Source organism: Indicator indicator, chromosome 5 (genome assembly GCF_027791375.1).
Source record: "Indicator indicator isolate 239-I01 chromosome 5, UM_Iind_1.1, whole genome shotgun sequence".
NCBI classification, from domain to species: domain Eukaryota; kingdom Metazoa; phylum Chordata; class Aves; order Piciformes; family Indicatoridae; genus Indicator; species Indicator indicator.
In genome coordinates, this window is record NC_072014.1 from 10,607,807 (window position 1) to 10,632,177 (window position 24,371).

General features: G+C 40.2%; 1 protein-coding gene across 1 annotated transcript in view; it reads right to left on the reverse strand.

The window, feature by feature from the left end:
- Positions 1–3,729: 3,729 nt before the first annotated feature.
- The window catches only part of LRRFIP1 (LRR binding FLII interacting protein 1), a 115,691-nt gene continuing 95,049 nt past the window's right edge, over positions 3,730–24,371 (reverse strand). Inside the window, exons 16-26 of the mRNA XM_054381036.1 lie at positions 23,396–23,467; positions 21,167–21,337; positions 20,134–20,226; positions 19,571–19,663; positions 18,241–18,333; positions 17,632–17,773; positions 7,657–7,703; positions 6,539–6,656; positions 6,012–6,091; positions 5,208–5,312; positions 3,730–3,840 (exon numbers count right to left, since the gene is read on the reverse strand). Of these exons, the coding sequence (XP_054237011.1) occupies positions 3,730–3,840; positions 5,208–5,312; positions 6,012–6,091; positions 6,539–6,656; positions 7,657–7,703; positions 17,632–17,773; positions 18,241–18,333; positions 19,571–19,663; positions 20,134–20,226; positions 21,167–21,337; positions 23,396–23,467 (1,125 nt within the window). The remainder of the gene's footprint in view (positions 3,841–5,207; positions 5,313–6,011; positions 6,092–6,538; positions 6,657–7,656; positions 7,704–17,631; positions 17,774–18,240; positions 18,334–19,570; positions 19,664–20,133; positions 20,227–21,166; positions 21,338–23,395; positions 23,468–24,371) is intronic.

Consider the following 24,371-nt stretch of genomic DNA (forward strand, 5'->3'; position numbering starts at 1 on the left):
GCCCCCGGTCGCCCCATGGGAATCCACAGGAGGGAACCGCGGCTCCCAGCTCTCGGGAAGCCTGAGCAACCTTCCTGCTGCCCAGACGAAGCCGCTCCTCGCCTCCCTCCCACAACGGTCTCGGCCCCAACCGTTAACCGCTCAGCCCGGCCCCGCGCGGACGTGCCCAACGGCCTCCAGGTTCCGCACCCTGACCACACTTGCAGCCCATTGGCTGCCGCAGGAAGTGCTCCAGCGTCTGATTGGTTTGCGCGGCACCCCACCCCCGCCCGCTAATCTCCTCCCCCCCATCACCACCAGGGGCCGCCGTGCTGCCTAGAGGGGTGTTCGGTCTTTTACCCGCTGCTATGCAACGGATGTTCCTCCTTCCTACTCCTCAGTGAAGGGTGAAAGACATCCCTTAGCGGCATAAAATAAACCCCTAAACCCATATAATAAATTGTTGGAACACTTAAAGTAGACATAAGCGCAACCCCCCTCAGTACGTTTCATGTAAGCGATCTCTCTATGGCAACATCCATTACCAGTGCAAGATTAACGTTAACACTGCCAGGTTGATGAACCAAGTTGCCTCCTGTTGTGAGCGATTCTTCCAAGGAAGGTTACTACATGAATCACCACATGTTCAGTATAAATACTCTTAAATGGAGGATTGATCTGATTAGCAATACCATTAAAATTCCTCCTGATGAGACAGTCGTTGTTTCACCCCTCTCAAACTGTAACCTATTAAAAATGTTAATAAGTGGAGATATGTTTCACACCAGCACTCTTCTTCCAACCAGCCCGTCTCTATTTTCCAGTGTTGCTTGCATTTGTGTCTTTGCAGCAATATATTAAAAAGCAAAATGATCTGTTACAGCAGTTATCATCCAAAAAAAAAAAAGTCTGTATTTTCCAAGAGAACATTTACCAGTAACATCATCATGACAGACCACTCCATAAAAAACTACCCAAACAAGTGACACCTTTATTGGCGAGTTCTGCTAATGAATTTCCTTTTCCACGCTTGTATCTTCTAACAGTTGGATTGGGGGGAAAAAAAAAACAACAAAAAACAAGTCAAACAAAAAAAACATTTTGGGTAACATTCCATTTGCAAACAATAAAATTATTTAACATTTTAAAATAAAACAAAGGATAACAGTTTTAAATACAAGTTCTAAGAAAACCCATCCTGGTTCCCCCAGAGACTGTTCCTCACCAGGCTGCCACCACCTCGGCTCCACTCTGAGTCAGTGGGCTGTGTACCGAAGCTCTCCTGTTTGGAGCTCAATTAAAAAGGACTGGGGGATGTGCTATTGTTACCATTCAAAGCCCTGTTGTTGTGCATTCTTCACAGGAAAACATAAAACCTTTTTCAGCAAACCAACCAGTACTTTTTTTCCCCCTCTCACTCTAAAGCTAAGTCATACTGAAAGTTAAAGGGGGGGAGGGAGGGGAGGGGAGGCAGGGGGAGAGGGAAGAAAGTGGCTTCAACATTCAACTACTTTATCATACACAAAGATTTCTACTAAGAGCATACCCAGGTCGAAACACACATCTGACTTCCATCATGAGGTTAATGCTTATGAGGTGTGAGATGCAATCTACCTTGAAATGATAAACACGTCACTTCTTAATGATCAAAGTATAACTTTTAGCCTTTTTGGACCAACATTTATTTGCTAGGTTGTTTCTCCTGAATCTTGCCAGGAGAGACAATTTTCAGCACTAGCACAAATAAAGAGATGACTGGTGGCGATCACACACCTTATCATCGGTTAATAACGTGTTGTATTTAGCATGTTTGTTTGCATTTTGAAAACCCATATTTTTAGGCCCTAGAGGCTTTGTACACCAGAAATTACACAAGTCAACCACAGAAAATCGCAAATTGGTATCCACAGCAATTTTGAGGTATTCCACAAGAAACCTGGCTCTGCACCTGAATGTTCCTCTCAAAAAGTAAAAATAGGAAACAAAAACCCAAAGCCCTAGCTGGAGTGGAAATTGCATGTAAAAGATTCCTTTCATACCCATGTTCCACCACATCTGATCACCAACTTGTTTCCCAAGGGACACAAAAAAAAGCCTTTTTCATCCTTTTCCTGGGAATTTAATTTAAGTACTTAATTCCTAAATTTCCAGGTCCACTGAGAAGAGATGAAGAGAAAGATGTTCTACCCAAACCAGAGAAACACATTCAGTCACTGGTTTTTGGTTTACTTGATTTGTGAAGGTGCTCTAAGAAGATATCAGTGATCCTCTTATGTTGAAAATAGCAGCAGTTTATACTCTAACCTCCAGTCTGCAAGGAAGAGGCTAGGGAAAGATCTGGACCAGAGAGTCTGAAGACCATGGTAAGAAGAAATGGTCTCCCAGGTCTGGATTTGGCTTGATAGAACTGTATCTATAGAGGCAGTTGGCAATGACAGAAGTTTGCTTCTGTTGAACAGGAGATGCTGCTTCACAGCATGGCCATGTTCCTGTGGGACTGGTCACCTGTCTTACAAGCCTTTCTGTTAGGGCTGAAGGGGGAAGGGTAGCTTTATTCTTCAGGTAACTGCTGTTCTCCTTTGAGTAGTACATTCAGAGTAATTTCCAACAAACCAGAGCTGTAGTGTTAGTTGTGTGTAATAAATTGCCCGCAACATTATTTATTTTTCATGAAAAGTGGAAAACCTTTATAATGACCTTAGAAGGAAATTTGCTACTTCTGTATTTGTAGAAAAAACATATGCAGTAATATTTTCTAAAGTGCTTCTTTATGTACTTTAAAATTAGACTTGTATTTTCAGTGGCACAGTTTTCTAGTAGTTCGTGGACCAGTAGATAGTTTCTGATGTAAAAACCCCATTTTGTTTAAGCAAATGACACTTGCTTTGACAAATGCACCAAAGTGAGAGATTTAAGTGCAAAACCCACCATTCCTTAAAACATGGCCTTATGCTGGTTTATTAATGCAACTTTACATCCTTTAAAAGTAGTTTACTTCAACTCCAAGAGCAAGGATTAAATAACACAAATAAAAGTTGAAAATTCAATGAAGCTATTGCCTATTTACCCTGAAATAAAACAGTCTTATGATTCCACTGGTGCAAAAATCCCTCCAAACACCTTTGTTTTATTGGCAAAGTCATTTAAGGTCACTTTTGCTTCCAAGACCATCTTCTTTCATGGTTTCCACTGAAGGAGTTTTGCTTTGTAATGGCTTGTGGTTCCACAGTGATTTGTAAATGAAAAACCTACTATGAATAACTCTACCGTAGTCACTAAATTACAGATACTCTCATGAGAAAGTCCAAAACTTACAGTTTGGTTTTTTTTTTTTTTTTCCAAATTTTCAGCAAGACACAAAATTCCAGTCCAGTTAAAGTGTTTTCTTTGAATGCCATTTTAAATGGCAATAAATGGCTGCTGTGCCTTCTGGATGGAGATCTTAATGGGATGCCCGATGTGCTTCTTACATAGTAGGCAGATACCGTACTTCAGATGTACCCAGAGAATGGTGTAGAAGGGCTCCCGCAGGCAGGCACAGCCTTTTGGATCAGCTACTCCTATGTATATAGTGCAGGAGGTTTGAATCTGCTTAGAAAACCACAGCTGGGTGGCACGCAGCAAACGTTGGGGTTGTCTGTTCTCAGAAGGCATGACACAAAGCATCCTGGACAGCATGAGACAGAAGCATCTGCGATGTTGTTTTGATTCTGTCAAGTAGTTCTAGTAGTTTCCAGCGAAAGGTGGTGGTTATTGCTGAGATAGTAAAGCACTCCGGTTGGCTTTCATCTTTTCCAGGCGTTTCACTAAATGACCATTGCTGACTTCAAGCTCTTCAGTTTTATCCAATGCTGAACGAAGCTGAAGGAAGCAAGGAGAAAAAGAAAACCAACCCTGTAACTTCCACAATGTTTTCCATTTCCAAAGATAAAGCAAGGCTTGGAGTTACCAGCACTAACTGACCGTATTGCTGGAATTTCCTTACAAGATAAGGCAATGAAAAATGCCTACTAGCAGAGTTAAAAGTATATGTTGTGAAATTGCTTTGAAGGCCAGAGAGATATTTCTAAGCATGCTGCCAAGAATCCAAGCTATTTCCAGAATGTTGAATAAAGGGCTCAGAGTTTGCCTCAACCTCAGAGGCACAGATGCTCAGACCTCTCTCTGGGTGACATACGCCTGTCTTGCTGCCTGGCTTTTATGTTTCTGGTTCCCAGAAATACAGCCCCAGGTACGAATTTGGTGCCTTAGTTTTCTACAAAACCCACCATGGGATAAGGGTAGGTAGAGAGAGGTGAACTGTACAGGGTAGTATTTATGGGCTGCAGAGCAGAAGGAGTACCCGACTTCCAAAACACCTCACGAGACAGAATACTGACAAAGGTGTTTAAACTCTTTGTAGCTGCTACTTGGGCAGAACATGAGGTTTGGTACAAGTAAGGTAAAAATCACAGACTGCTTGAAAGTGCAGTGTTTTAAGAAAGAAGCACGGATAGAGTCTGTGGACAGATACCTGACAGCAAACAGGCATGAACAGGTTGACAGAGCAAGAAAAACAGGCTCAATAAGAACAATTCATATTGATTTAGCACTCAGATTTAGACTCTGAAGCTTGGAAGTTCTGACTGACATTCCTGGTAAGGTGTGGCACAGTGCTTAAATGCTGAAGCACCAAGTTAACTTTACAGCAGAATTTCCAGCTTTCTACTGCTGTCATTTCTGAATCACATGTTCTAAAAAGAGCAGTGATTTGTATTTGCAAACCCACAACTTGTAACACCCAAAGTAATGAGCCTTCAGGTACAATGAAGGACAAGGGCATCAAAGCTGGAGTTCTTCAGACTGATGAATGTCAAACCACAGAAGCACTCCCAGCTGGATAGAAGCACATAAACCTAAGCATTTGAAGGTGGCTTCTAGATTCAAGTTGTATAACTGTAGAACTTGAGTTTGCTACAAAGGACCACCTCTGGTACAAAGCAAGGCAGCAAGACAGGAAGGAATGGTGAAATGTCAGTGGGAGCTCTCAGTTGTGACTATTACTCCAGTTTAAAGTGCTGAAAGCTTGGTTACATGCATAGAATAAATAACTAAAGCAATTAAACCACTCAATGTTTATTCTTTGCTCTGCCAGGCAGTTCCTCCTCTAAAATACACCAGACAGGTAGGTGCCCCCCACCATGGGGCAGGCTGACAGCTTGCCTGTGATAGCTTGCATTTGGAGTTACCTCTCTCTGTAGTTTGCGTTTCTCTGCTTTCAGTTCATCTTCTACTCTTTCAGCATTTTCAGCAGCAGTTTTGTATCGGGCTACTTGACCCTCCAATCGTATTACCTAAGGTGAAGGCAAATTTTTCTTATTAAAAGCTGTGCCAAGAAGTTGTTCTGAGGCTTTATTCTTCCACTAGCAGTTAAGCAATAACCAGACAGATGCTCACTTTTCCTTAATAAAGGCATATTTTGAGGTGGGGGGGGAATATATATATATATATATATATACACACACACACATACACACATCAAGGAAGCCTGGCCATGAAACTTACTGCAGACCTTTTACACATATCCATATTTAATAGGTTTCCAGCAATAAAAAAATACCATCCATTGACTAAACTGATCTTAGCAAAGGAATTGCTTACCTACTCTGGACAAGAACACAAAGTCAAAATTGAACGGTCTTGTATTTAAAAAAAAAAAAATATATATATATATATCCAGGAGTCATTTACAAGTGATAGCTAGGCACAGGAAAATACTCTGAAGGTTTCTGCGAGTGGTCTCAATATACCTTTGTCTTTGAATGTTTTTCTTTTGGTAAAAAGGAATAATACATTCAACACTTCTCTACACATAAATGAAAGCATTTTAGTCTTTATGACTTAAGTGCAGTAGCCCCAATGATGCCCCACTCGTGTTTCTTAAGGGAAAAATCACAGTAATCATAATTTTTTTAAAAATTGTATCATAAAATGCACTTTCCCTTTGCATTCTCTCACCACTCCTAAACAAACAGAACAATTCAGAAACTTACATTCTGCTCCAGTGCTGTTATCTCTTGCTCAGACTTTGCTAGTTTAAATTTGAGATCACTGATCTGTCTGTTGGCATCTCCTGAAAGAATCACAGAGTTTAACAGAGATGACAGAACAAGTGTTAACGGTGTCTTAACAAGTCTGTCATAAAATTTCCATGCTACAGGAAGTTACTTGGGGCAGTGGTAGAGTAGCAAGTGCTCTCTACCCATGAATTACCCAGCAGAGAAGTGCTATTCTAAGTCCTGCCTGATTCCCTTCTGATCACTCTAAAAGCAGAATTATCTGGGAACTTGGTCCAGCTCTCCTGGGGAACAGAAGGGAGATTTCTAGTTGCAGTCTTGCTCAAGTGAGAATTGTTCCCTCCGCTCTACACACCCAGAGGTGTGTGGCTGGCTCCCAGTTTGAAGCTCCCTTAGAACTGAAGACTTATTTTTACTTGGAGCCATGTTGTTATTGTACAAACACATTTTCTCACTCACATCCAGGACACAAAAGTTCTCTTAAAAATCAAAATGCAGCTCACTTTGGAGGTCAATCATGTGCATATCTGTCCCATTTTCCAGAACTTCATCTTCTGACTGTGTATTTTCCATCTTGCCATTCTTTTGCTTTTCTTCCAGTTGTCCTTTTAATTTTTTAATCTGAAGGACACAAAATAATCACTTATTAGAATCAGTAAGAGAAATGGTGGTTCAGCACACAAACACACTCAAATATAAAACAAATATAAAATTTACATGAAAAATAATAATAATTTTTTGTTACCAATTCATTTGCTAGAAATTCCTTAGGCAAGGGACTCATTTTAAGTATCAGGACTTACAGGTAAATTCAAGACCAGACAAAACAAGTGGAAGAAGACTGTTTTATTAGAAAAGCCATAAAACATCCTTTAAAACCCCAAACTGTGTTTGATTTTGTCTTAAGTCTCAAGGCCAAGGACATGGTCCATAAATGAAAGCACAGAGCATCCTACAGAGAAACAGATCAGCATGTTTTTAGAATAAGCTTTATATCCTCTATAGAGGATCACTGTACCAGCAATAGTGCTTTTAAATTGTTGTTTATCCAGCTACTGTCATTCCTCCAGCATCTGTTTCCAAATGCCCCATTATCTACAGATCCAGTAATCAGGAAGGCTTATTCATGGAGATAAAATTTGCTTCTACAATTTTTTCCCTTGGGCTTTGCCATTCTGGAATATTATTTTCAGAAACAGTTCTGGGAAGGAGTGACTTTTAGATGACCAAGGACACCAAAAGTGACTGGTTAGCAACACGGCTGAGTCACCATCCCTGGAGGTCTTTAAAAGATGCGTAGACGTGGTGCTCAGGGACATGGTTTAGCAGTGTACTTGGCAGTGCTGGGTTAACAGCTGGACTTGCTCTTAAAGGTCTGTTCCAACCTGAACAATTCTGTGATTCTGCAGACCAGGCACACTTTTCTCCCCTGATATCCCAGGTTAACATGCAGGAGCAGTTTCAGCAGAAGAAGGAAGTGGCAAGCAACACAGCAAGTGCAACCCAGGCAACGGCACTGCTCTCCTATACTTTATGTTAGGAATATTTTGATTTTCTTCATCTGTGCTATTATTATCACAGATCTAATAAACTCACAGCATTTCAGGATGTCTGTGATTACCTGGTCTAGTAAGGATTCTCGTTCATCTAGGAGTCTTTTCAGCCTGTCTGAAAGAGAAAATGGGAAATTCAGTGCTGACTCGATCAGGTCGCACCTTTCGGAGCGCATCTGATATAAGAGCAAACCATCAAGGTTAGTGAAACTAATGATGAGGGTAGTTATGCACGTACCACAAGAAATGAGGCCACAGACAGGGCTGGGAAGGGGCTGCAGCCAGGGGAGGTTATGTCATTCTCACAGAACATGCTTGTCACGGCAGTAGCAGCACCCAGCTGCATGCAAAGAGGCTAATCTTCTACGTTAGGTTAGCATGCAAGAACTCTAGGGTCAAACACAACTGCAACACAAAATCTCACAAATCTTTACAGTTTAACATCATGAAAATACTGTAAGCACCTAGAATCACAGCTAAGCACATCCTCAGCACTTCAAGTCTTCACTTCAAAACAGCATGGCAATGACATTTTGTGTTATCTCCAGTATTGTGAGCAGAAAAACATTTGCCCATTGAAACTTTTTGTTTCAAACATAGTAGTCTGTAAAACATTTTCTCTTTAGTCTTTCATAGTCAGTTCTCCTGGTCAAAGAGCGAGCAGGTGATGGGCAATTTGGACCAAGCTGTTGAGCTACAGATCAGTACATGGAGATATGGGACATTTCACTAATAAAATGCATAGTACAGAATAAGACAACAGGGAAAAGAACTAGAAAAGTAACCAAAACATTTGTTTGTGGGTTTTTTTTTCCCATTCCTATTAAGTAGTACAAAATGTGAAAGCATTTTAGCAGGTACTCACAAATTTTCTTAGCATTAAAACTACTTCACCTTCTTTAACAACCTTAGTTTGTTCAGGTACACCTCAACAGAAGTATACTGGAACATAGCATTCAAATTACAAGAGGGTACATTGACCTCAGACTGGTCTTACTCCACAACTTCCATGTGTTATCTTTACTGCAGGTTTATTTAGATTGCCTCCCTTGCCAGCAAGCAGTCACCTGTGCAGAACCCAGAGTGTTGAGAGCTCAACTCCACAGCTGAGGTCTGGCCTGTTGACTAAATGGTTAAAATCCAAAGGTCACTCAAGAAAAAGGCACCTTTCTTCCCCCAGAAATATCCATCCTGATTTGTTGTTAAATCCTGAACACACCAAAGTCTTGTGGTTCCCTCTTTTTTTTCTTGTTAACACATGGAGTCAAGGGAATAAAGAGTCTGTATGGAATCAAATCATGAGGAAAATCATGAAGTTTTCAAATGAAAATACCTCTATATGGCAGATATATCCAGTCCATTAGCTAGCAATAATGCAATATGCCCTCAGGGGCATACAATTTCCTATACACAAGCAGTCATTCTGGAGCACAGAATAAAACCTTTACCTTGGCTTCTGATGCAATACTCAAACCCACATCTTAAAGTGATATCCCAGTTCAGCAACTCTATAAATTAATTTTGAATCTCCCCAGTTCCATCATTTTTTTTTAAGCCATTTGTCACACATCCAACACTGTTACACCTGAGCACTGATATGGAAAATACAAGATCAACAAACCCAAACAATTTCACTTTTGTAAACTATCAAGAGTAGCAAAGTTTTACACCCCTTCAAATACACCCCTTCAAAATACACTCCTTCAAAATAATAAAACAATTTTATGTATCTGTATGGCAAGGAAAGGAAGGCTAACAGAAATTCTGTAAAAGATGAAAGCTAGGGAAGAAAAATGGAGGTTGATGAAGAAGACAAGTATAGCAAAGGGCAAAAGAATATCCAGACTTGGAGACAGGGTTGGGAGTCACAGGTTGGCAGAGATCAGTGAATGAAATTTGAAGGATTAGAGAACAAGGACTGATGCATAAGGATATCTCTAGGCCACTACAAAATCAGCCCAAACTTACTGCCTCCAGTAGGGCCAAATAGTCCACCTTGATTCTGAAGATAGCTTAAGCCATGCACAAAACTAAGTAATGTTCCTTAGCACAGCCATTGCTGTGGGGTGAAATATGCCTGTCTGAAGAAGGGACACCTCCTCTAGCTTCCAGTAAGGAAGCACATCAGCTTCCCCCAACACCTTGAACCTGCAAAATAGGTTCATCTCGGGATGGACTTTCGAATCTGAGCTCCCCATCAGTTCTCCCTTCCATTATCACGGACATCTCTGCACCCCACTGGGACAGACGGCACACTAGCAGCAGGATTTACAACACCATTCATGTAGTGACATTTTCTGTGTGTACAGAGGGTTTCTTGGGTTTCAAGACAAAGAGAAGGGAACGCTTAAAACCACACACTAAGCCCTAAAACTTACTTTAGCTTTAATAGGTATCTCTGCAGAGTCACCTTAATTTTGCATATGGGAGACATTTTTTCAACAAATGAGGATGTGAGGACCTTAAGAACAGGTGAGCAGAAGACAGCAATCTACCAAATTAGAACATGAAGCAGCTGATTAAAATTCTCATCTGTAACAGTCCTTACCCTTCCTTCACATACAAAGATACTGCAATGACAATTCATCTCACCTCAACTTAACTGTTCCCAGGCTATCCACTGCACTAACTTGTGGCTGTTATACACAGATGAGGTTAGCAGAGGGCTGATGTGAGAAGCTGGGCCCTGGGAAAGCCTGGGAGAGAGCAGGACACAGAGAGGGGGTGGCAGTTACCAGTGTCTGCTGCTATTGTACAGGCCTGTTATCAAGTGACCATTCTCACTACCTTGGCACTACAGTTGACTCAAGGTATTGCTAACTAGGGTGTTGCTTCAGTTGACCTAACATTCCATAATCAGTCACAGATCCTTGTCTCTTCCTCCTTGGAAGGGAGCATAGGGTGGGAAGCAGCTGGTTTTAACCCAAATGAGTTGCATGATGTGTGGCCCAGCAAGTAATTAAACCTGATGCAAATGAAAGCAGTAAACTGTACTTGGCGGGTGGGAAGACATCCCATGAAATCCCATCAGCAGCCTCAAGCAGCTATTCAGAACATCCTGCAAGAATCAGCTGTCAGATCAATAGCAGGCTGGGTAGCACTCCTCCAGATCTGTCAAGTTGTGGATTGTGAGAGGACAACAACAAACACTGAGAAATGCCTTCTGCTTTTACTTAGAAGAGGGATACTGCTGGGGGCAGGCTGTGGGGACAGTGAAAGAGCAGAAGATTTAGAAGACACCAGCTTGCAATACTGATTTTGAGGGGGACAGAAGGACTTTTCCCTAATAAAGGAAATATTGCCCAAGGCCTTTCACTGTTACTTGCTGAATAAGTTATAAGTTACTGCTTTTGAAAGCATTTCAGGCTAGCTCTGGATTCACTGTGATTCACAAACCTGGGCTACATGCTACATGTGCTCCTAGGTATGAAACAGAACATCCAGGGACCATTTGGAGCGATGAAGCCATTCTGAAAGACAAAAGCCTTCCACACCAAGAGTGGCACTCCCTGCAGCGCACATCAACGGGTTGTCCCTGCTCAAAACAAAATGGGTAACATAAGAGTAGCCAAGTGTGAATCTTGATTTTAGTTCATCTCATGATTTCTTGTTGATAATTTGCTCTGTTTGGAAGCAAGAAAGAAAGGGACAAGCTAGATCTTTCTGTACATCTGTTTGATACTGCAGGGAGAATGCCAAAAACTGTTTCCAATCGCATAACTTTGCAAAAGATGCATTTTCTAGGTAGTTCCTCCAAAGACATTGTCTCCTCTCCCTCTCTAATGGAATACATTTCACTCAATACTTGCTGACATATAAAATCGAAATCATTACATTTTGAAGACGAGATCTAGCAGTTCCATTTATCTTCAAGCTGATTTGTGTGGGAGGTCTCTCCCTTGATGTGCATATATTCAAGCAAAAACCAAAGAGCCAAGGAATACCATGACCACCTCCTCCAAGGTACTTGCCCAGTTCCAGAAGTCAGGGACCAGTTACCCGCAGAGGTACCACTGAGCAGCTCATGTTCAAGGCTGGATCTTTAGTGCACTGGCTATGCTGCATTGCCTGTCCATGTTCTTGCTCTTACTCTAGCTTCACTGGGAGCTGGCCAGTTACTGTGAGATAAAAACTGATGCAGGGACAGTTAAGAGTAGAGTTGTTTCTCCTTCTGTGCCTTGGCTTTATAAACAACCTCTCTTACAGAAGCTTGGTTTTCTGAAGTGGAAAAACAAGTTTAAAAAAAAAAAAAAAAAATCAGCTCACCATTAATTCCCTCACCCATCCAGAAAAACTTGTATGAAAAATACAGGAAATGCTGGCATTTGTGCCTAATTTAACTCACAGTTGCTTATAGATCCATCCACGAGTATAGATGAAGCCTGGCAAGCACGTTTAATTATACATTTAAGTATATTTAACATTTAAATACAAACACATTTAAAATGCCTTCAACATTAAACTATGTATTACAGTTGTACATACAGCAGAGACAATCTTTAAATAAACAAATCTTTAAATAAACACTGCTACATAATAATGAGATGCCTTTAAATTGGTAGGTTTTAGATTAGCATTTAGTATAAATCTTTGAGAAGAACAACTGCTGATACTTACAGAGACCTTACTGGAACTGTTGTAAGTTGGAGAGAAGCCATAATAAAGGAGTTACAGGTTTGCAGTCCTGTAATAGGTTTACACTTAAGGGTGCCTCAAACACCAAGGCTGCCCATTCCTAGTAAGAAGCTCCTCTAATTATGTAGCACAACACTGTAAATTTAACAAAGCTGCAGATTTTTTTTAAATTATATAGACTTAATTAAGTATTTATGGGGGGTATACGAAAACAGTGCTCTGGACAGGCAATTTAAAGTATAAAATATGTTTATTTCAATTATATACAGCTCAATACATTTCGATATACATCTTCAACTTCTTGCAGTCTGTAGTCCATCAACTTTGTAACATCAACACAAAATAACAGCCTTCCATAGCCTCCCCACCCCAACTCTGCAAATTGCATTCCCTTGGGATGTTCATTGCTTAAAAACAACTTCAAATTAATTTTTAAGTATGCAAAACATGCTCTTCCTCCCAAGCACTAGCAAAGATGCAAGAAATATACCAATGGAGTAAAAGTGTCTCATTTATGCCAGCAATTCAAAGCAATCCAGCTTTTCTAAAAGGCACAAGGGGCTACAGCACAATCATCATCTTTGGTCTGATATCCAACAAGAATGAAGACATGTAGAGTTATAAAGTTATCTTCTTTCCAGAAAGGAAGAGGTAAGAATTGTTTTCAGACATAACATTCTTTCAGATTCATAGTTTGAGGTGGGGGGGGAAAAGAAAAAAAGAAAAAAAAAAAAAAAGGGCAGCAGCAATAAGGAAATGCAATTTTAGACAAAAATCTTCATGGAAAAAACCAGATACTTTCCACATTCATAGCTAGACAGTACATGACAGCAAACCTGAAGCACACATTACAGTGTGTATTGTCACTTTCTTTGGAAAAAATAGAACTCCCATGTGAGACATGGTGTAAAAGGCCTACTGTGGTGCAAAGTGCCTAAATGAAGTAAACATGGATATAGTTATTCCTTTCAGTAAACTAAGACCTGTCTGTTGCACTTTGGTTAAGTTGTATATTGTTCTTTCAAAGTGCTCAGGCTAAGGAGATTCACAGTGATCTAACTATATCTTGGAATATGACCATATTAGAAATACAAAGCGGAATGAAAGTGTATTTTTTTTTCCACATTAAGGAAAAAAAAAGAAACCCACAAGAGAAAAGGTTCCTAGGCTTTAATCATCCAGAAATAAGTTTCAACATCAGATTGGTGTTGCTGACTTCCTTCATGAAGTGTTAATGTGCTCATGTGCAGAAGTACAAGTAAGTTCACATACATTCATTGCACATAAGTACATTCAAGACATCTATCACCTAGGTTAGGGGAAAAGAAGAAAAAAAGACTTTCCTATAGGAATTCCTCAGTAGCAGTTATCCACACTAAAAGTACTTTAATTGCAAGATAGTCTGAATAGTCGATTTGTGAAGCTTGCTCTTTTGGTGATAAATTTTAAACCTGAGACACAGCAAAAGCAAACCCAGGCACAAAGCAAACCCAGGCACAATTTCTTGTGGCTAGGTACGTCAGTGAATAACTTAATAGTTGCATCATTACCACATACATAACACTGTGACGACAGTTACCTACAAAGAGAAAACTTCAGGAGTATTCCTAAGGCCTGATATGCTGTGTAAAGTGCATGCTTCTGTACTAGGACTGATCCAACAGCATGTAACTCGTGTAGCCTTCAGATTCTGAAGTTATGATACTGTACAGTCATCTCTGGATCTACCCTTACCCCTTCTACCACCCTGCATATCCTCCTTGCTTTCATCCCTGGTATTGCCAGCACTTTCCAAATCCTGTTCCAAAACACATTCATCTGGTATTTTTTCCACTTTATTAGAATCTGATGCTTTGATTTCATCTTCCATTACATCAGTCTTCTCATCAGTCTTCCCTGAGATTTTCCCTTGCAAGCACCCAGTTTCTTCGGGCTCATCTTTTCTCTGCTGCAAACTGTCATCTTCAGTCAAGGCACCTTTGGTTTCTATTTCGTTTGTTCCTTCTCCAGCTTCATCTGTTTGAGCAATGTTTCCAACAGCACCATTTGCTCCATCACCCTCTCTCTTCTGCATCTCATCTTTCTCTCCATCACCTTTTTCATTCTCTTTTAGTATCCGTTCGGTCTCTTCATCAAAATCAAATGCATCACCATCGTCTTCCAGTCTTTCCCCTGCTTGGCCCACTTGTTCACTATCATTTTCACCCTGCTCAGCTTTCTTCACCAGGCAATTATTTGCACCTTCCTCAAAAGCAAGTCTACCATCATGGTGGTCTTCAAACTCTAACTGTTGTTCATTTTCTTTCAGTGTTTCTTTATCAACCTTGCTTTCAGTAGTTACACAAACATTTATGGCTGAGTCCTCTTTAAATCCACCTTCCTCTTGTTTAACTACATTCTGTACTTCACCTTCTAAAGGACTATTTTTCTCTCCCACTGTATCACTTGTTCTTTCTTCACTACACTGAACTGTTTGAACTTCTACCTCTAGCCCTATTTTTTCTACCTCTTCTGTCCTACATTCCTGTCCTTTCTCAGACTCATCCCCTGTTTCCAATTTCAACTCCTTAATTTTGTCATCTAAGAGACTTGGTTCTAAACTAGTTTCCTGAGTCATCGCCTCTTTCAGAACAGCTGTGTCTGGCTCTGCCTGCTGCAGCACACTTTCTTTTACCTCAGTCATATAGCCTGCAGCCTCCATATCAGCCTTATCTTGCTCGCCTGTTTCTGCAGAATCTGAACACATTTCCAACTCATCTATTAACACTTCCTTCTGTCCATCCTTCTCAGCTGTATCATTTTCAGGTTCTGTTTTATCTTGCTTATTTTGTTCCTCTGACGATGCTGAGGCACTGTCCTCTGCAGAAACTGGTTGGGTATGTGCCTGATCCCCTCTGCCTTCTTTCTCACTTGTATTTGCTGAGACATCACTTTCATATGACTTTGTCCCCTCCGAACCCACAGACTCTGTTTCGCCCAGGTGACCCTGAACTGCATTCACCACCTCATTTTCTTCTTCAGTTCTGTTGCCTCCCATTTTATCAGGTCTTCCATCAGCACAGTCTTTGCTTTCAACAAGCTTTTCCTGCAAGTCATTTGTAACCTTGTTTTCAGCACTTTCTTCTGAGTGATGGAGTCCCTCAATATGACTCTTCAAATTTACCTCTTCACTAAGCAAGCCTGCAAACCTAGCCTCTAGTAGCTCTGCCTGGTTGGAAACCAACTCACAGCTCTCAATTGTAATGTTGGCTGCCTGATCCATTTCATTTTCACTCAGGGCATGGCTAGTTTTAAGATCTGCTTGTTCTTCAGGTGTAGTTTTTCCCAGTTCATGCTCTGTACCTAAGTTACTAGGCGTTTCTGGAGGAGTCTCAACAACCTGATGACCTTGTGGAAAACCCACCTCCAAGGTCTGGTTTGTCCTTGCATTTATATCATGGTGTTCAGTCTCCACACTAACAGTGCCTGCAGACTCAGTCTCCTTTCTCAAATCATCCATGTCACTGTCGTCATTTGAAGAAGCACTTCCTGAGACATTTTCTGTAATGCTTTGAATTTGTTCTGTAAACCTATTATCTGATAACATCACTGTTGACAGAGCATCATGTTCTTCAACCAGTTTTTCTGCCTTTACATTTTCATCAGCATGCAATGTCTGTACTTCCTGCTCCTCAGACTCCTCTTTGTGTTCCTCATGCTCAGTATTCTGCAAGATTTCTTTTTTCCCCATATCCTCCAAAATCTCATTTTTCATGTCCACTTCATTGGCTTTTCCTAAAAGACCATTGAGAAAGTTGAAGGGAGCACACCACAGCACTTACCTCCCCACTTAAAACCCAAAAGAGAATGAATCAGAGAAAGGTTAATAGAAGATCAGCTTTTGCCAATTACGTGAGGCAAAGCAGCGATTGAATTAGTAAGGGTTTGGGGGGGTTGATTGGTGAAATTCACTACCACCCTCTCCAAGCAAGAAGTCCTTGGTTCTGGCTTGTGTTTTTTGTAAAGTAAACAGTTTATGCTCTTGGCTGTGTGAATGACAGATTCTGTAGATGAGAACAACTGTTTCAAGCAGTGCATTTAACAGTAATACTTGCAGATGTAACACTAACAGTAAAGATTTTTTTTCCTCAGCAATATTCTCCACAACTTTAACCATAACACCACTCTATGCATGCAGGAGTGTGTGTCTGATGCCAATATAATGAAGTAAACAGGATTATTTAGTGATGTTTTAAGTAATGTAAAAGGGCACCATCAGTGTCTGTGACAAACACTGACTGTAAAATCTGATTGGCAAGCAAATGGTTGAGCTGTTTAACATTACCAATATAGATCAAAGCTCAGGTACTTAGTGTCCTTTATAGCCACTTCCTCCACCCAAAGGGATGGGCACTTCTGTGGCATTGTTGTGCCTTTTTTTTTTTTCCTGTAGCAGCTTTCCATCAACTTCTAATACCTGTTGCTTCTGAATTTCTTTGTGGCTTCAGCAGTTAGCTTTTGGGTCTACCTGGTACCTAATTCCAAAAAACCCAAACAGAGTAAGGACAGACAGAAAACACTCCATTTAAAAATGCACCCTTACCTTGGTTTTGGTGTTCCAGATTGTTTCCACACAAAAACTCAATGAGAAAAAAACAGCCAACTGCAAAAAGCAAGATAACTTGCAACAGCTGCCTGCCTGCTGCTATTTATTAGTATGTTCATTTAGAACAAAAACAGGTGGGGAAAAAACCACCAACTATTATTGTAGTTTCCTTCCACTAGTATAAAAGCTCTCTGAGTGGCCACTCATAACAAGTGTGTAAGAAGAATGTTTTTGCCAACCAGATGTCTCATTGCTAACAGTATCCATCTCAGAGTCTTTGAATTTAACAGCATTAATTCTGTTATAGCAAGTAAAAATGTTGAAATATTAATGCCAGCTACTCAGAAGTACTAGATACCAAGAACAACAAACTCATATATAGTGTGTTTTAACAGTGCCCAGCACTGTTGTTCAGCAGACAACCTACCAGTCCTTTATAGGAAACTAAAATGTCTTTTTTTGTCTTCTGATTCTTTAAGGTATGTGCTGAAAAATATTGAACAACAGTAGGATTATTCTGGGACAATTTTCACAATCAGGCTTTAAACAGTAATCTGAACAATGGCTACTTATCTGTAACATTATATTTGTATTCTCATCCTTTGTCACCTTAAATGGGAAATGAAGTCTGTCTTTGCAGGGAGCTGCACAACATACTGGGAGTGATAATAAATATCAAGCAGAAAAATGCATAGGAAGTGATTTGACAAGTAGCATGCTGCGTGATGTGTTAATTGTCCCACCTACAAATGCCCAAACTCCAAGCAAAGATGAATGAATGGACAGATAGACAGAAAGATATGAAAGGATAAACAGCACTTACCTAGCATCCCATCCCCTCCTGCCTTTAATGCCTGACTTGTGCCTGGAACAGTTTTGGAAGAATCCAAGTGTCCTTCATGATCAAGAATGTCTGATGTCTCCCCATTAGTGGCTATGTCAGAGTCTGGGATGAGTCCATGTTTCTGTGGAGAAGCAAAAGCAATGCGTTAGAGCCTGCTGCTGGGAAAGGGAAGGATTGTTAGGTGTTCTTGTCCTTGATATTCTGAATAAGCAATAGCTTCAATCATTCCATTAAACATGGCTGAAGTTAGAAGAGAGCACAGAATATTGCAGTTCTTAATTCAGCCATTGAAAGCATGTGATCTCAGCTCCTTTTTTAAATTTTTAAATATTTTATTAAAAATGTAAATCTGCAGCATAAAATGTTCCTCAGAGAAGCACCTCTTACAAAAGCAGCTACTTAATACTACAGTTCATACTTAGAGCTCACAGCCAGTATTAGGGGGAAGGACTTCATACAGAAAATTCCTGGAATGGCAACTTACAGGCAACATGAAGTAGGGTTTAATAGATTAAGATTTTCTGCACCAATGTACAGGAGAGAAAGGTCAGTAGGTAAATAAAAGTTTCTTTCATTCCTCTTCCATACCTTCAGTTGCTCCTTCAGCACAATTACTTCATCTCTAAGGTCATCCCGCTCACTCCTTATGGAATCAAAGAAATCTTTCTGCCTCTCTAATGCCTGAGTTCCCAACACAGACAGAGGGCGAGGAGATGTGAAGAAAGGAAAGGAAACAAGTGAAGACCAAGAAAAGAAAGTATAAACAAGAACAAGCAGATTTCAGATATTCAGAGATGCATGGAAGTGGTGAAGTTTACAGATTAAAGGACCACATTTACATACAGAGAGATAAACTTCAAATCCAAGAAATACACAGCTCATTCAATAACCAGGAATTCCTATTAAAGACATTCAGAGCCCAATCCTGCATTAAGGATCCTTTGAACAAGGATCCACTTTTCATTGTTATCTGCTAGACAGATTAATTCATATCCATATCACTCCAACATGCACATTAAAGATGTAGTGCCACTCCTGTATGTTAACAGAAGGGCATGAAAACAGCCCCAGCAGATTTTAATATTCTATGGGTTACCACCACAGATTTCAATTAATTTCAAAGCTGCCAGTAAGTCATATTTAGTCATCTTTCTATGGGTTACCATCACAGATCTCAATTAATTTCAAAGCTGCCAATAAGTCATCTTTAGACTGGGATGCACCATGTGCAAATGTGTATTTTGCTACTTGCTCTCTACCCCCTACTATTTCCATATAAATACACAAATAGAACAGTAAAAAAAAAAAATCAGAAAGTTTTGACTTTCAAATTTCTACAAGTTATTGGACATCACAAGCATGGGCAAGTTGCCAGATTTCTTTCTCCTTCTATATGCAGAAAGTCTTCCACGGTCATTGTTAAAAAAGAAAGCCATGCTTTTATTTAAGACTGGGTTTCCACTTGACTTTGATAGAGCATGGTGAGAAGGGATGAGAAACAAAGGAGAGTTAGAGACTCTCATCCCAACAGCCCATAAATAGCTTTACTGGTGCTGTATCACACACTCCAGTTTCTGCTCAGTCCACAGATTAAATCTGAATAAGCAAAAATTCAGTGCTGATGGAACTGCAATATAAATAGCACTTCCTTTCTCAGTATGGCAAATACAGATGGTGCATCACAGCAAATAAATTACCCTAGGGTTTGAAACCAGACCAGCTGCCAAGTTTTTCTTGGATTTTATGATACTGGCTGAAGACAGAATCTGCTATTTGCAAGTTCACTGGTAACATAGTAATACAGCCACAGCAAGCAAAGTCACTAAGGAGAATTTTATTCATGAGGTTTTGCAAAAGCAGGATCAGCTGGAGAATGACAGTGCCACTCTGAACACATTTCAGGAGCTGACAGTCCTACCCCTATTTTTTTGTCTTTCCACTCTATTGTCTCCTGAAGATCAGAAATTTCCCTGACATAGTTCTGCTGTTTCTGTTGCAGCTGTTGGATTTCCTGAGAGACAGGAGGAAAACAAGAAGACAGAAAGCAGGTAACACGTTAACAAAGAAGGTCAAGATCGCAGTGATGCCAAAGAATGAAAAAAGTCAGGTGCTAGAGAGTATCCACATGCTCAGTTTCACAGTTCCTGATATCTCAGCTAAACTTATGCTCCTGAAGACAATCCTACAGCTTAGAACAAGTTAAGACAGTCCCATTAGTTTCCTCTGCATCTCCACAAACTGCTGTCCGAAACACAGATTATTTCATGCTATGGAGAAGGCAAAAATGAAGTCCAATTTCAGGTAACATTTACCAAAGTACTACTTCTGTCAGTTCTGAACCTGCTTAGCCTGAAACACTAGTATTTCTTCAGGTGAGAAACCTGAGTAGGGAATAAAATTTTCCATGCATCACCTTCTACACTGCTACTACTAACTGGGAATGTACCAATCAAAGAAACCATTAAAAAAAAAAATACTTACTGCAAGCATTTCATCTCTCTGCTTCAAAGCCTCTTTGATTTCCATAAACTGGAACTGCAATATGCTATGAGCATGCTTCTCCCTCTCAAATTCCTATGAATAATGAAATACTCATGAGATTTTTATTGATCAAAAATAACATCCCATTAAAAAAAAAAAAGAGATAAAATAAGCCCAAGCAGAAAGAAAATGCTTACTGCAATGCAATTCATGAATATTCCTCTAATCACAATCCCACAAGTATATGATTTTTATCTTATTTGTCCTTCCAAGAAACTATTATTCCATCAAATATAGAAGTGACAGCCATCATTTAGACAGTGTCCTAAGCTGAGCAGCAGGGTGGCAGTGAATAGCTATGACACTCGAGTCCTACAGACTTCACAGATGAATGGATGGGAATTTAACCCATTTTCCACATAGCTGTGTACAAAAAGTTCACAAGTCCTTGCAGACTTAAAAACACCCACAACACACCACATATTCCAGGAACTATGCATTTTGAAGTGCACTGGAGTCAAACACCCCAAGCTTAAAAGCCAGTTCTGAAAAGCTAACACTATCTGGAGTTTTATTATCTAATACCAACTCCCTAGCAGCCAGATGCTGAATTAATGTAAAGCTTGAATCAAGTCTCAACCAAGTAGCTGCCTAAACTATATAAATTACACAATAGTCCCGTGGGCCTTCTGAAGAGATCTTTGCCTGTAAAAATGCTCCAGAAGTCACTATAAACACTATGCATTTATATTAAGATGGAATATAAAAGGACATGGGATAGAATCAGGATAGCCTTACCATATAAAACATTTCTTCACTTGTTCAGAAATCGCTTTATAAGACAGAAACTTAAGGAAGATTCCCATTTATATGATCACAAGTGCACAAATGCTGCTATTCCACTTGCTTTAACAGTAACTAACCCAATAACTTATCTAAAACCTTGACTAGTAATTTGGTTGCCTCCTCCAAAAGGTCTCTGCCCCCCTCCAATCTTTCCCTGTTAAACAACACGCCACAGCTATATACATACTTTACTTTTTTCTTCATATTGCCGCCTGGTTTCCGCCAGCTGCTCTTCTAACTCTAAGAGTGCATCCTTCAGGGTATCTACTTGGTACATGAAATTTGTTTTTTCATTGTCTAGTTGAGCATTTGACACCATAGCCTTTTTATATTTCTCTTCGACTTCAGCTAGAGAGTCCTGCAAAGAATAAGCAGCCGCAGTCAGAGCCAGTTATGAAAGACACTTTGCCAACCAAGCCCTTCAACAAGAAAATTAAGTACTAAACCACAAGCATGCCAAGTACTCCTATGCAAACCAGAGCTACTCATGTGCTTACCAACCGTCCCAAGGTGAGGATAACCTCCCTGGAGTTCCCACCAGACATCTGTTTACAAGCAAGGAACCTTACCTCAGGACGGATAAAATGTTTCCTGTTCTCTGCTGTTTCAGCTTCTGCCTCTTCAGAGTTTTCTTCCTTGTCCCTCCTCCCCCTGCCCCTGCACATTGGCAGCTCAAAGCAGCTGCTGAAGATGACAAGTTGGAATTTTTTTTTTTAAAGGTAAACTGGCCTTGATGAGCTCGTGCCTTAAATTAAGGCAGTCTGACAGCCACTTCACAGAAACTTCAGGGATCCTTGCAGTGGGGGAACCACTAAATATACTGACTCAGGAAGTACAATTTGACATGAAAAAAGAAATGCACCTTTTATGGCCCGACGTATCATTTTTCATTAGGTTTCCTGTATCACCTCCCTTCTTTACAAATTTATTCTGTAAGATACAATTCCCAGGGTCTCAAAAACCCCTCATATCAGCTTGACCTGAATATGAGATACTGAGATATTTATAACAGCAGATGATGGTAAGATAAAGATCAGGGTCATTTTCCATGTTATGCAAACTTGGCAGTATTTGATTTTGATAGAGAAAAGACTCACAGACTCATAAACAGAACAGTGCAAATGCAATAACAAGGACACCCATGACAACATTCTGGTGTACAGATCAAGCAATTTCCCTCAGAACTTAAGTAATTCTAATAATTCCATCTAAAGCACAGCTGAGCTTCACACACTTCCCTTTTCGTTCAAGTCAAAGGAACTGGGGATAGCAGTGGTGAGAAGATGACAAATTAACTTTGAATCCATTTAGTTTCTGTTGACAAATAAGATACTTTTGGTGCACTTTCCAGCCCAAGGATGAGAAATACCAAGCATAGGAAAGTCACCAAGATTTGGAAACAGTAGTAGGATCAGACCACAGAAATTGGCAGGAAAGGAAGGATATGCAATAAGAAGATAAGGTAGGTGCTGCAGTACTCCTTCAGCACACTACCTTTTGTTTGCTTAGCATCAAGCACCGCAGCTTGGGTACAAATCACCACAAAAGGCAATCTAAATTGAAAAATTGTCTACATTTTTTATGCAGTGTGATTGTTTTGCTACACAGTCATCAGGAAAAACCCAGATTTTACAGACATTTCTCCACTGACAACCCAAGATGGCAGCATCTTCACTTGTCACAGCTCTGAGCTGATGACACAGTCAGCAATGCTGATTAATCTTGTATTTTATGCCTGGGTGTGTACATACATATTTACAAGACTGCCTTTACCAAAAAAAAAATGCAGCTTGTGTTGGTGCTCACTTATGAGGTGGTGGTATGCAGATGCACAAGTTAGCTGTTGTGCCAAAATCAGTTTATGGCTTCATGGAGGTGGTAAATGCTTCTTTAGTGTCAACTGTGTGAGCACTCACTCCTCACATAACAAGCTTTGTTACAAGTACTGTTTAAAAGTGTCTTCTGTCACCTAAATATGAAACCAAAATGACAGTCTCCACCTCACATGCACAGCTTTCCCAAGGCATGCTGGGCTTCACTGAAACAAAACCACACAAGCTTTCAAACTCTCATTTGTCATAGCACTGTAGGTAATGAGTGCTAGCTCATCTTCCAAAACTGGGAGGTTGAGAAAACTATAAAAAAATCTTAATAATTTTCCATTTGCTAGCCAAATGATTACCATCTCAAAACAACAAAGACAACATGCAACAGTCATCAACATCCTTTCAGTTAACATTTGGAAGCATTTCTCACCACAATCAATGGAGGTCAGAACAGTTAATGAAATGCTGTTCACATAGTTTACAATCCCTCCCAGAAGAGAAGCATGCAAGGTCAGTTCTAGGTCTCACACTGACTCTGAATGTTTAGCTGGTGTTAATAACCACACTCCCGGTGTGCAGTAAACCAGTACCTTCATTTCTTTCAGTCCCTGCATGTATCTGCCTTCTACATCCTGAATCTGGTCCTTTAACTCATAGATATCCTGAAGGAAATGGTGAGAAAGGTGAATGATGCCACTGAAACTAACTGACAGATGCATAGCTGATAGGGAAAAACAAATACTTAAATAAAAGTTTTTAAGTATTAGTACCACACAGGTTAAGGTGTCTGATCCTAACCTGAAATCTTGCTAGATGACAAAATTTCTTGGTTAGACATTTATACTAACTCTGCTCTCCTCGACTGGAAAAAATAGTATCTTCAATGGCAAGGACAAGATGCAGATCCAGCAATAAAGCCTTCAACAGTTATATACTCCAGCCACATATCCCTTATCTACCTCTTTACCTGACTATCACCTTCTTTGGGGAATTCTGGACTTAAGGGCTGCCAAAGCAAGCCTGAAATCCAGGCTGTACTAGAGGTGTAGGAAAGAATGTATGAAGAACATCCGTCCCATTAAATTTAATTGCCAGTCCTGTTTCAGTCTCTCTCCTCGGTCACCAGAAAAGGGCTATCTTTCAGCTGGTTTACAGTGCTGAAACATGGACAGACCTGCCCATATCTGAGGTCCTAATGAAAATTCCAGATGTTTTAACTGGCTGTAATTTCAGAAGAGTTGCAATTTGTTTGCATGGAATTTTAAAGCATTCAGATTCCCCAGTTTAAAACAGTCTTTACAATGGAGCATTAAAAGACCACAAGGAACAATTTAGCTGTAGACTCCCCCAGCCAGCATGCAGTGATAGAAGCACTGAATTGCAGAGCTATTTGCTAACCAAGCATGTCTAACTTGATAGAATCATGCATTACAAAATACAGCCTCCTCTCCAAATGAGCATCCAGCAAGTCCCATCACTGTGCTATACTGAGACCACATCTACTTCATCAGGTTAGGATGAGATATGTCTCTCTGTTATGATCAGTCTAATAGGACTTTACACAAA